The 13,206-nt window shown below is 39.0% G+C and overlaps 1 protein-coding gene across 3 annotated transcripts in view; it reads left to right on the top strand.

Annotated features, from left to right (window-relative positions):
* Window positions 1-13,206, top strand: part of THUMPD2 (THUMP domain containing 2) — a 40,837-nt gene that overhangs the window by 22,437 nt on the left and 5,194 nt on the right. For 2 of the 3 annotated variants that reach the window (XM_059188507.1, XM_059188508.1), the window contains exons 7-8: window positions 3,623-3,694; window positions 4,217-4,331. In XM_059188507.1, the coding sequence (XP_059044490.1) occupies window positions 3,623-3,694; window positions 4,217-4,331 (187 nt within the window). Of the gene's footprint in view, window positions 1-3,622; window positions 3,695-4,216; window positions 4,332-5,891; window positions 5,905-8,613; window positions 8,705-13,206 lie in introns of all 3 variants that reach the window. The other variant, XM_059188509.1, reaches the window with a different exon arrangement.

Genomic DNA, 13,206 nt, shown 5'->3' on the forward strand with positions numbered 1-13,206 from the left:
CTCAGAATCCATGATTTTCTTTTTTATTTGATTTTAATCTTTAGTCCAAATTTCTTTTAGTGTAAGGAGAGAGAGTTATGGTTACCAAACTGCCAGTGATCTCACCACAGTTTATATAACTATATAACTATATATATATGTATATATATACACATTTATACATATTATATAAATATAAATTTATATAACCACCTTATACAAGTTTGAAATGTTACCTTTATCTTGACATAAACATCCATTTGTCAGAAAAGTAGAAAGTAAATTAAAATATTCAAAGCTAATGTTAGATAAAATTTTTCCTTACTGTGAGTTTGCCTTGCTAGAACCTAGAGTAAGAATGGTTTCTCTAAATGTGATCACCAGCATAGGACGTCTGTTAAAGCACATAAGAAGTAGCACAGCACAGTTGTTTTGGAGGAGTTTAGCAATTGTTACAAGATTTCTTTTCCTTCAGTGCCCGCAAAGCTTGGTCACGCAGCTTCAAAGAATGAAGAGGTAGACCAGATGAAGAGTGGTGGGCAGCAAAGCCAAGTTTATTGAGAATAGAAAGCTTCCAAAGAGGGAGGGACCGGAGAGGTTTGCCAGTTTAGATCTAAGGGGTTTTATGGGCTTGTTGGCGGACTATTTTAATCTGATTCACTCTCCACGTGCCTGTCACCCAGTCTGGTTTTTGTCATCTACCTGATCCCATGAGCAAGGGTGGAGGACTCCTTCTAGGGTGGTGTAAAATCCTTTTAAGGTAGTGTCTTCTTAGGGCAGGGACTTTCTTCATTATAATGACCCACAGCGTAAAATGATCCCAGTATCCAATCTTGGGTATGTCATGGCCACTAACAGTGAAATCTAAACGGGAGGAGGTTAGATATTTTTCACGTTTACCACAAGCTACATATCCGAACAAGGAAAATCAAGTTCTGTAAGTCTTAGTTATTAATATAAGCATACAGGAATACTTGTCTCCTGCCCAGGTACCCAGATGTCATAGCTAGAGAAGGGCCTAATATTTAAGGTCAGATTACACCATGGACCATGTTGAGGGGAGGAAGAGCACAATGTTTGATACATATTAAGATCTTAATAAAAATTAGTTCTCATACCATTGTTATTTTTAACTGAATTGTCATTTAGATCCTTATTCTTTTTACTTAACCACCCCTTCATGGGGCATCCATAGGATACTCCCCTTAGAATTTCTACCCAGGGGAAAATCTCTCTCTCTCTCTCCTGAAGGACATTATGTTTCTTTCCATTAGGTCCCCTCTGGCTCTGACTGAAACTTGGCTGTCCACTGAGCACTCTGCTTCCTCTGTAAACATATCAAGGGACCATGGGCCTGGAGGTGGTAGGTGTCTTGCTTGCTTCTCATTGCTCCTTCTGCCCAGAACCTCTCTGTGCGTTTGAAGCACATGCCGTGAAATTATGCGCATGCAGGTGTCTCTAGCTGTCCTGTCCTTTCTATGGGAGTATAAGCTGCTATTCCTATCATAGTTCTTTATGATCTCAGTGGCAACTCTGTAACCTGACCCTTTAATGTCTCGGTTTCCCTGCCTCTAATGATCTACCCTAGCCATATCCTGGACCCTGTCATACCCAGAGGAGTATACCTTCCAAATATCTCAATTTCAGGAATCCTGCTCTTAGCCTCTTTCTCCCTGCTGTTCAATTCCTTTAGCATGCTGCCACACAGCCCCTTAACCCCTGGGACCTCTCGTCATTTGACCTTACTCATCATTGTCCATTACTCACCGCCTGTCCTCACCCCTCCTTCACAGCTTGGAGTCTATGTTCTACCACTATAGTCATTTCCTTGCCCACACTTTTCACTCTCTTGCTTCTTATTTGACTTAAATATTGGAATCCGAAAAGAACTTCAACATGTTCTCCTCACCAAATCTACCAACATCTTGGAGTCCGTGCCCACATACTTTGCGTTATCATCGTTGCAGTAAGTGAATTGTCCTTGTTTCACTCCAGTACTTGCTTCCTGGATTCTATTACCTCGTGCCTACTTCAGGACTTTTCTCTCTACTGCACATTCCCAGCAGCATGTACCCTTGATTACATATCTTGCAATTTAAGAAAATAACCCTTTCCTGAACCCACGTGCTCCTTCTCTGCTTCCCTTTACAGAAAAACTCTTAAAAATAGTTGTCCCTATTTGGTGTCACTACTTCCTCACTTCCCCTTCTCTCTTGTGCCCACTTCATCAGGCTGACGTCATCAGCACGCCGCTGACACTGCTCACCTTGCTTACCTATTAGCACTTTGATCCTGCAATCACTCTCCTTCCTGAAATGTTTTTTTCCAGAGTTTTTTGGAACACCACTCTAGTTCTCCTCCTACATCAGTATGTGCTGCTGTCAGTATGCATTGCTGAATCTTCATCTACCAACGTCTATACTTAGGAGATCACTAGGGTCCAACCCATAGACTTTTCTTTTTTAACTTCTCTCACTTTCTAGATGACTCATCTAGTTCTCATGCTTTAAATATCATTTATGACTAACACTGAGTGTTCCCAACTTTATATCTGCAGCCTGAACCTCTCCCCTGAACTCCAGACCCATATGTTCAACAAATTACTTGATGTCCATACTTGGTCTAAGAGGTATTTCAGAATTAACATGTCCAGAACTACACTCTTGTCTCCTTCGAAGCTTCTCCTTCCCATCTCTTCCCATCTCAGTAACAGAGAACTCTTGCAGTTGCTCAGGTCAAAAACTCTAGTCTAATTTCTGATTATTGTCATTCTTAAACATTCAATGTCCAGTCCATTGGCTCCACCTTCAAAATATACGTAGAATCTAACCACTTCTCACCACTTTTACCAATAACACCCTTCATTCAAGTCACCATCCTCTCTTGCCTGCTTCCCCTAACTAGCCTCGCTATTAAGACTCTTACCCTGTCTGGTCCATTCTCAGTAGAGCATCCAGAGTGATCCCTCTGAAGAGTAAATGTCACGTTACTCTTCTGCTCAGCACCCTCCAGTAGTTTCTCATTCTTCAGAACAAAACCAGAATCATTGCAGTACTTACAAGTTGTGACATGATGGTGACTTCCCCAGAATGGGAATAATTCCTTTTTTCTCCACATTTCTGGTTTTCCCAGGCACAGGTAGGATTAGACTTTCCCGGCCCCTTCAAATCATGTGTGTCATGTGACTAACAGGCTTCAGCCAGTTAAATGGCAGTGGACATGATGTGCCTCACTTCTACATGGCACCTTTAAGAGCCAGTACACCATTTGTAATGCTTTTCTTTCCCCTCTGCCACAGTCATGGGCAGCACTCCAGATGGGGACCACTTGACCAGCCTGGCTTCCAGTAGGAAGCAGAAACCCCCGATGCCCTACCGTGGGGGTGTAGCGTGAGGTGTGTGTTGTTTTCAAACTCTAAGGTGCAGGGACTGTTCCCACGTGCAGCATAACCCTGTACTACCTCTCACATGACCACCACCAGGGACCTTCATACATACCCAGCATACATCTGCCTTACGCCTTTAGCCACCTGAAACTCTGAATAAGGTGTAAAAAGCAATCATTGCTCTTGAAATTTATGTTTCTTTTATAATACATATTTATGACAGGCTAAATAATGCCAAATCAATATTTCTGTCTGTAGGCTGGTGCATTTGTTTTCGATCCAATGTGTGGACTTGGAACAATACTTTTGGAAGCTGCTAAAGAATGGCCAGTAAGTTCTAAAGTAGGATAAACCAAGCAATATACTTACTTTAATCATTGTACGTATATTCACTTCCCAATTATTAACAAGTAGATTATCTTTTTAGGAGTATTGGTTTTGATGATATGAGTTGCTATGTCCTGTTGTCAAAATGGATTATGAAGGGTTAATTAAATTGCTTAAAAGACTGATAAATTTAGGAAAATGTGAACAGTTTCTGTGATTAGTCATGATAGACTATGCTAATCCCCAAATTCTTTAGACATTTTTTATTGTAAAATAAGGTTTTTTTACAGTAGTTTTTGTTATTGTAAAATAAGGCTTTTTAAAATAGTTTTTAAAAATTAACAAATACTTGTAATTTTTTACCATTGAATATCATTTTAAAGAAATACTATAAATTTGTTTTAACCTGAATTAACAAATCTATTAAATTCATTTTCATTATTTAAGAAGAAGCAAGTCGGTTTTCTGAACTACATAAACTGATAGTTTAACTCATACTTAAAACAGGACTTTCTTTCCTCATAGGATGTGTATTATGTGGGCGCTGATGTCAGTGATTCACAGTTACTAGGTGCATATGATAATCTGAAAGCTGCAGGCCTTCAGGATAAAATTGAGTTACTTAAAGTCTCTGTTACAGGTAAGATATTAAAAATGCAAACTTTTGGGAAAATGAACATATTTAAATATATTTAGGATCATAATATTAAATAAAATTCACTTTCTAACATAAAGGTTGAATATATCTGTGGAGTTAATCCTTGATTTATTTCCTATAGTATAATTATAACATTTTTTTTTTAAAGATTTTATTTATTTATTTGACAGACAGAGATCACAAGTAGGCAGAGAGGCAGGCAGAGAGAGCGGAGGAAGCAGGCTCCCTGCTGAGCAGAGAGCCTGATGTGGGACTCGATCCCAGGACCTGAGATCATGACCTGAGCCGAAGGCAGCGGCTTAACCCACTGAGCCACCCAGGCGCCCCTATAACTTATTTTTTTGAAAGATTCATTATTAGTAACATTTATTCAGTCTCCCTAAACATTTAAGTGAAAGTGCCTTTTTAAGATGTGTTTGTTGTATCTGAACCATTTCTCACATCATAACCAGGGATCACTTAATGTAGGCATAAAATAAGGAGTATAGTGTAATAATAATAAAACTTCAGATTTTTTTTTTAAAGATTTTATTAATTTATTTGAGAGAGCACATGTAGCCAGAGCAGCAGGCCGAGGGAAAGGGAGAAGCAGCCTCTCCACTGAGCAGGGAGCCTGATGCAGGGCTCGATCCCATGACCCTGGGTTCGTGACCAGAGCCAAAGGCAGATGCTTAACCAATTAGCCACCTAGTGCCCCAAAACTTCAGACTTCTTCCAGATAAACTGAAATGCTCTAAATTGTCTTACCTTACCCTTGCCTCACACTGGACAGTATTCTTGTTATACAGAAATGAGGTAACCATCCCTGTGTGCTAAACCAGTACTTTCAGTGCTAAAACCAGAACACATTGGCAAACCACGACAGTTGGTCACCCTGTGAGGTAGAGGGAAACCTTTTACTGATGGGGGATCAGGAGGGACAAACATGACTAGAAATCAACTCTGCTCAGTCTAGTCAAAAGAATGCCTCCTTAAGGCCCATAGTATTTAGACCATTTTAGTCAAGCCTCACATTCCTTATTTCTTTCCCTTTCCTCTAGTACATCTTTCTCCCTTAAAAAATAAGCACATTTAATTCCCTGTTACAATGGTATTCTCTTGAAACAGTATAAACAGGTAGTAGATGGTCTCAGTATTAAACCTATAATCCGGAGGAACTAAATGTTATTTTAAAATTTTTTATTGTAATGGAAAAGTAGGAGAGTGTCAGGAAGAAAACATTAGGGTGACTTATGCGTAAAAAGATAGTAAAGCAGCCCCCAAAGAAGAAGTTGCATTGTTGATTAAGATCTCATGTTGTTTGCTGCCAACAACTACTTTTTCAACCTGTCAAGGTTGGTTTTTTTTTCCTTTTTAAATTTTATTTATTTATTTATTTATTTTTGTGAGAAAGAGGGAGGGGGAAAGAGAATGTGAGCGTGTGCTCACAAGCAGGGACGATGGGTGCACAGAGGGGCAGAGGGGGAAGCAGGCTCCCCACTGAGCAGGGAGCCCGATGTGGGATGCGATCCCAGGACCCTGAGATCATGACCTGAGCCGAAGGCAGATGCTTAATCCACTGAGCCACCCAGGTGCCCCTCTGTCAAGGTTTTTATGGGACTCTGTGTGTAAGACACAGGTTTTTAGAGGAAAACGACGGATGAGGAGGCTGAAATCAGCTTTCGTGAACTCTAATTTCTTTCAGAAAGCTGTTTTGGGGGGACCTTCAAGAAGACTGGGATGGCTTCCTCAGCTATTGCAGAGCAGTGATTTTTCCAGTACTTTGCAATCTCCAGAGGGCCTCAGAGGCGTCAGGAAGGAAGTACCCAGCTGTCTGTCTGACCTCTGCCATGCTTCCAACTCCGTTTTTATTTACTTTCGTGTGGGGGGCATTTTCCATAAGATTTCACTTTAAAACCAAGCAAAGGATTTCAGTTACTGTTTTTAAGTGTTGAAAACAAAAGGTTCTCTAGGGCACCAATGGGCAAATAAAGGATCATTCTAAGTGCCATGTTAATAATGGACGAGAGCAGGGAGGATGGAAACCGGAAACACAGAAGCTAGTTAAGGTTCTTGCGATGATCCAGTAAGGAGTGAGGTGGCTCGGGCCCAAGTGCTATTCATGGAGATGTTGAGGAGAGGTCAGATACTTAATTTTAGAAGGTAGAGTGAGCAGGATTTATTGTTGGATTGAATGTGGCCTCGTGTGAAAAGGAGCAAGCATGACCCAGCTGCCTGACTTGAGGAGCTGGAGGGTGGGGTGGCCATTCACTGGGTTGGGAAAATGGTAGGGGTACAAGTTGGAGTTCTGGATCATTAGGCATCAAGTGGAGAGGATGGCACGGTTAGTAGCCCCGTACCCAGATCTGGAGTGTGAGGGGAGAGGTGAGGCATCATCAGTACGGGTAACATCTAAATCCAGGAGATCACCTAGGGAATAAGCATAGAGAAGGGAAAGAGGCCTCAGGATGAAGAGAGCAGTTGAGAAGTTGTGCTTACCCCAGGCCAGCATCAGCTGGCGGGGCACGTTTCCCTAAACCATTGTTGAGGCCAGATAGTATCATTGTACTGCAGGATTGCACTCTTGAAAACTATAAATTTGATACATTTTTCAAACTTAGTTTTCCTTAATTACTAGTGAGATGAAACATTTTTCACACTATGTCATTTGTAGATTATTCTTTTGTGAATTGTTCTCGGAGTAACTTTCTGGAAGAAAGAATGAGCCATCTATTTTAAATTGTTTCAACATCCTAACCTTTTAACATTAAATTTCAGATGAAGAAACCATATTTATTCTAGTGTATAGAGGAGCCAGTATTAACTGTTATTTAATAATTAGCCCTTCCTGGGTGCCTGGGTGGCTCAGTCATTAAGCATCTGCCTTCAGCTCAGGTCATGATCCCAGGGTCCTGGGATCGAGCCCCGCATCAGGTTCCCTACTTGGCAGGAAGCTTGCCTCTCCTTCTCCCACATCCCTCTGCTTGTGTTCCTTCTCTCACTGTGTGTTTCTCTCCCTCTGTCAAATAAATAAACAAAATCTTTAATTTAAAAAATAATAATAATAATAATTAGCCCTTTACTACATATCTTTACTTTAGAGGTGGACATTGTAGCTAGAGCCTAGTGTTTATTTTCCTCACTAATTTGGTTTTGCCTTTAAAAGCTTTAATCATAAACACAATTTAGAATGCTGAGACCCAAGAATTGTTCTTTGTTAGACATTGACAGATGTGGGGATCTCACATCTTTTTTACCATAGTAAGTAAGAGGACCCAGGGACTTCAGAGTCCAACAGACCGAGTATAAATCCTTGCTTCACCATTGTTTCTCCAGTGTGTGGCCCTCAGCAAAAGCATAGACCTCTGTATTTTGTCATCCACAGTATGAGAATAATCCCTACTTCCTAGAGCCCGTGGTGGGGATTTATCCCATAAGCACATTGAGTACTTTGCCTAACACACAGCACGAATAAAGACCTCAGGGGCGCCTGGGTGGCTCAGTGGGTTAAACCTCTGCCTTCGGCTCAGGTCTTGATCTCAGGGTCCTGGGATCGAGTCCCGCATCCGGCTCTCTGCTCGACGGAGAGCCTGCTTCCTCCTCTCTTTCTCTCTCTGCCTGCCTCTCTGCCTGCTTGTGATCTCTCTCTATCAAATAAATAAATCAAATCTTAAAAAAAAAAACCTATTTAAGACCTCAGTCAATGTGGGTATGTCTAGGAAGTTAGTAATAACTCCCATTGTGATTTGTTTCTGCAGAATTACTCTCTTAGTTCTCTTTGTGTGCGTTAATGACTGGATTATTTTTCTACTTTTTTAGTAATGTTTACTTTGTGACTTTCTACTGGTATAAAAGAAGATGATCCTTTAATATGCAGAACTTGCTTGTGTTTATTCCTAAGTTTTAATTACCATGAAAGTTTGGAACCAGATGAATATTATGTTACAGGCTATCTTAGGAACTAATTAGTCATTGGTTAGGCTTTGTTTTTTGTTAATCTACAGATATATTTACATTCCTAGGATAAGATAGAGAGCTGTAATAGATACAGATTTGAGCAAAAGAAACACATGTATAAGTTAATTAAGACCACAAAATTGTCAACAGGAGAAAAAAGGAACGTTTTCCCTTCCAATTAGACATTACTTCAGTGAGATTTTATAACAAGCTTATTGCTAACAACTGTGCTTTGTTGTCAGGTGTCATTCCTTTCAACCCTTGTAGGAGTAAAGCCTGCTTTTTACAATACACCCAGAAGCTGCCCATAATGTGGCGGCTGCCCTTGATGGCCCATGTCATGTGATGCAAAGCTCATGAAGCTGCCAGGCCGCCCATTTGGGGAATCAGAAGGAAATGTGGGAAGTGATGGGTTAGGTGTACATAGAGTATGTGGAAGTAGGGAATCAGAAGCTTCCCACAAAGAGTTGAGTGTTTTTTGGTATAATGGCTTTACAGTTTGTTACATGGTATCAGTCCTTTTTTAATATTCGATAACACTTATATTCTATAACAAACTCAGCAGTAATAAGTTTTTTAAAGCACATGTTTAATGAGAAAGTTAATAAAGAGTTTCCATTTCTCAAGTAAGCTGGTGAATACATTACTTAAGTAAAATGTTGACATTTATCATCCACTGTGTGGGCCAAGGTGATATCACTGATCAAATGAAACAGATGTATTTATAGAAGCATCTAGCATTTACTCTAAAACATAGTAATTATTTTAAGGAGATTGAGCCCCAAAACAGCCACTTATCAAAAACAGCTAGAGAGACGAATGCATTAACCATCATTCTGTGAAGCATGACTTTTCATTTAGATCAAATGACTATTCTAAATTAATTTTGCTTACTTTCAATTCCAAGTTTTCTTATACATGCAAACCAAATGAAGCTATAGCCATTAATTTGTTGGTTCCATTTGAAGACCTTTGCAGACGGTTAGGTGTTGCCAGTTTTGTATCACTGTTATCAGATGTATTCAAAAAGAAAATCCATTAAATCTGTTCCAGTGGTGGTTTAGCTTTTCTTTTTCCCAGTTCTTGGAAATGCAGGAAATTTTTTCTGTCAAAGATAACATCTTTTATAATTGTGAGTGCTACTGTAAATTCAGCTCAGAATTGCATATGTGTCTGTTTATGCAGTATTTAGTGGTAATTAGTATTCTAACGAAATCTATGAAGCAGAAATGTACTTGAAATCTGGCGTGGTATCCACATAATTCATAATTATCTTCAAACAAGCTCTGATGTTCTATAAATGAAATAGAAACTTAAGTTACCAAAATAATAAACTTTTGAAAAACATTTTTTAAATACACATGGGATAACTGACTTGCAAACTATTTGTGATGAAGGTGGTTGCAAAAACAAACAAACTTCATAACAGAACACAGTTTATATCCCTGCCCATCATCAGTTAGGTTTAAAAATATTTAAGCCTTCAAAGAATGGCTTTTTGGATCAAAGTACTCTATAATTGTATTATAAAAGTTTTTTTAAATAAACCAATAGGCTCATGGTGGTTGCATTTTTCAAAATATCTGTTGGAAATCTGTAATCAAAGAATTTAACAAATATAATGCCCCAAAACTTAAGTTTCTGCAATTTTTGATGATTGCAGTTATGAAAAGCAAAACAGTTAGAGGACATTAAAATCCCTAAAAACACCAAGGAAGAAATGAACAAACTAAAACTGAGAGCTTAATAATGAACAAGATTTAATTCTGAAATTCTATAAATACTCCTTGGATATCTTATACGAAGAAGCTTCTAATGGCTTTCTTTAATTGGATAAATGTATATTCTAGGATGGAATGGAATCAAATTGAGAAGGCTTAGATTCTGCAGGCTCTACACTTGGTAAGCGAATTAAAAGAACAGTAGAGACAATTTGAGTTTTGTGTCATGAAAATGTTTGTCAAAGACACTATAAATGAAGACATTGAACTGCAGGGCTGAAATATTTAGACTTTTCCTATGTAAGAAATAAAATTGAGAGTATCCTCCAGTTAGCAGAATTTGCTCTGAGCTCAACTGTTACTTTAGAACCTGTAAGGAAAGGTTCTCTACTTACTTTCTCAAATAAAAATATTAGAGTCTACAAAGAAGTCTATTAGCCATTAAAGTGAAACTTTGAAGAATATTACAGGCAATTCTATGAAAAAAATTTGAAGTTCCTATTAAAAAAGTATTACATTCTTCAGAAAAATATCCATTAATGACATGGGATTAGAGACTAATACATCTAAGAAACCAATCAGTATAAGAATACAGATCACAAAAAATCATTTTACTTGTTAATTTTAAGCTTGTGGGGGTTTTTTTATTTCAATGTGCCCAGATAATTTTTTTCGGTCCACTATAATAATAAACAATTTGTCAGCCAATAAATATTTCAAGAAGTATGTATTCTTATTTCTAATCATCTTGTTCTTGAAAATGTTCCTCTTTGGACTGTAAGTTAAAAGGTCACCAGTTCCAGATGCCAAACTACATTTTGCATATTTAAGACTAATTATGAGCTTCTGGATTAAGACAACAGACTGAAACTTGATGGAAGGATTTGTATTCTCCTGCACTTATTGAAATAAGAAAATGAATAATAAAAATAGAAGGAAAAAAATCAGCAGCAGCAACCAAAGGGCATAATCTAGATGCAATAAACTTCAAAATCTGGCCACAATGGAAAGAAACAGGAAGTTATTGAGCAGTACTGTCAGTAGAATAGTGGCTATTTACAAGGTAAATAACAAGTGCAACCCCAAAAATATACCCATCCAAGATGTCATTTTAGTACAAAGACATTTCAGATATAAAAAATGCCAAGTGGGCCACCTAGGTGGCTAAGCCAGTTTAGAGCCTGACTCTTGGTTTCATCTCAGGTCGTGATCTCAGAAGGGTGACACTGAGCCCTGTGTGGGGTACCCCACTCAGCACAGAGTCTGCTTGAGATTCTCTACCTAATCGTGCCCCATCCCCGCCGCCTCCTGCTCCCCACCCCCACCCTGGCTCACAAAATGCTCTTCCACTCTCTCACTAAAAGTAAATAAAATATTTTAAAAAATAAAAAAGTTCAGTCAACATTTCACTAATAAACCCTGCAGGGGAAAATTTTAATAAAATCCAAACATCTAAAAGATAAATCAACTGAAAAATGAAGAAGGCCAAGACAAAGTGATTGGTCATGAGGACTGAATCAACTTGAATATATAGCTGATTTTAAACAGCTATGAGAATTACAGACACAGAACAATAAGAATGTTATAAATCTGGAAAGAATTTATAAAGAATGTTCAAACAGGAGGAAGTATGATGAAAGAACATAGGAAGGGTGTGTCCAGTTTTGTAGAAGATCTCAATTTATTTCATCATTTGTCTAAATATAAGCACAAAAACGTATCTCAGAGACTCTTAAAACCTATTGGAAGAAAACACATTACGGCCATAATCCTCCCATTTTTCTTCTGGAAGGAGGGAGAATGGTTCTTTTTGTTCAAGACACACCAGTATGTTAATTTTTTTTTCATGTTCTTGAATCATCCTGCAGAGTTGTAAAGGGGATGATTTTTACATACTTGTTTTGAGCTATGTTTCTATTTCAGAATTTTATCTCCTTAGTTACAGGCAAACTCCTTGTTCTCAGGCAGTTCAAAGCATTTAATAACTTAACAGATTCTACTGTGTTGAAAATCAGGGGTCAGGTGCTCCTGCTTTCAGGAGTTTCCTCACCAGAAACCCTGGAGGTAGGGACAACAGTCTGTGTTTCACCAGCCGTTCAAATTCTGATACACACTAAATAGTAGGTTTGGGATAAAGGGGGCGAGGATTTGCATTTGTAGTTCCCAGGAGATACTGCTGCTGCTGTAGCTCCCGATGACGCTGCCTGGGAGAACTGTGGCTCTGAGAACCACTGCAGGAGGAAAGGAGTAGGAAAGAGGCCCATCTGGAAGCAGTTGCCCTACGTGGCCTTTGAGGAGCCAGGGGAAGGACATGCTGTGTTGTGCAGAGCTGCTTTGAAGGATTCCAGCCCACTGATCTCCACCTAGCTGTCATCCGCCCGTACACACAGAGAGGACGTTGTTCATGATAACTACAAGACCTAACCATTACTGAGTGCTCACTCCGTGCCAGGCACCATTCCAGATGCTTTCCATAAACGACCTCACTTGTCAACTTAAGAGTACCCACTTTACAGATGAGAAAACTGACACAATAATTTCCCAAAGTCCCCTAGCTACTTAGAGACAGAGCCAAATGCAGGCTGTTGGATGCCAGGGCCTGCCCGCCTTCTCACACATACCCACAAAAGCTCATCTTAGGTTCTATGGGAAGAGAACATTGCTTAGTTCTAGAACTTCTTGAAAGAATTATTCTGTGAAGATTGTTCCTTCAACTTCTAAAATTATTTAAAGCAGTTCAGCAAATTATATAATTCAGAGTAGGAAAGTTGCAAATAAAAATAGAGACTGACAAGAAAAAAAAATGTTAACCAAACCTGAGCAAATTGGACAGCTAGTGTGTGTGTGTGTGTGTGTGTGTGTGTGTGTGTGTGTCTGTGAATGCAAAAGAAAGATGTGGGCTCAAACTCAACAGTAAACTACTCCATGGTTTCTCATGTATAAAACATCTGATTGCCACGATTGCCTTCACTGTACATTGCCTTGAGTAGTTCTGCAAAAATATTGAAACTATTTATATGTACATGTTCTATATCAACACCCAAAAACTAAATGTGTGAAGTTTAAATATGACTTGGGGGGCGCCTGGATAGTGCAGTGAGTTGAGCAATTCTTGGTTTCGGCTTGAAATTCTCAGTCCCTCTCCTGTTGTGCTCCCTCCCCTCTCTAAAATAAATAGACAAATCTTTAAAAAATATATA

Source organism: Mustela lutreola, chromosome 9, assembly GCF_030435805.1.
Source record: "Mustela lutreola isolate mMusLut2 chromosome 9, mMusLut2.pri, whole genome shotgun sequence".
Taxonomy (NCBI): domain Eukaryota; kingdom Metazoa; phylum Chordata; class Mammalia; order Carnivora; family Mustelidae; genus Mustela; species Mustela lutreola.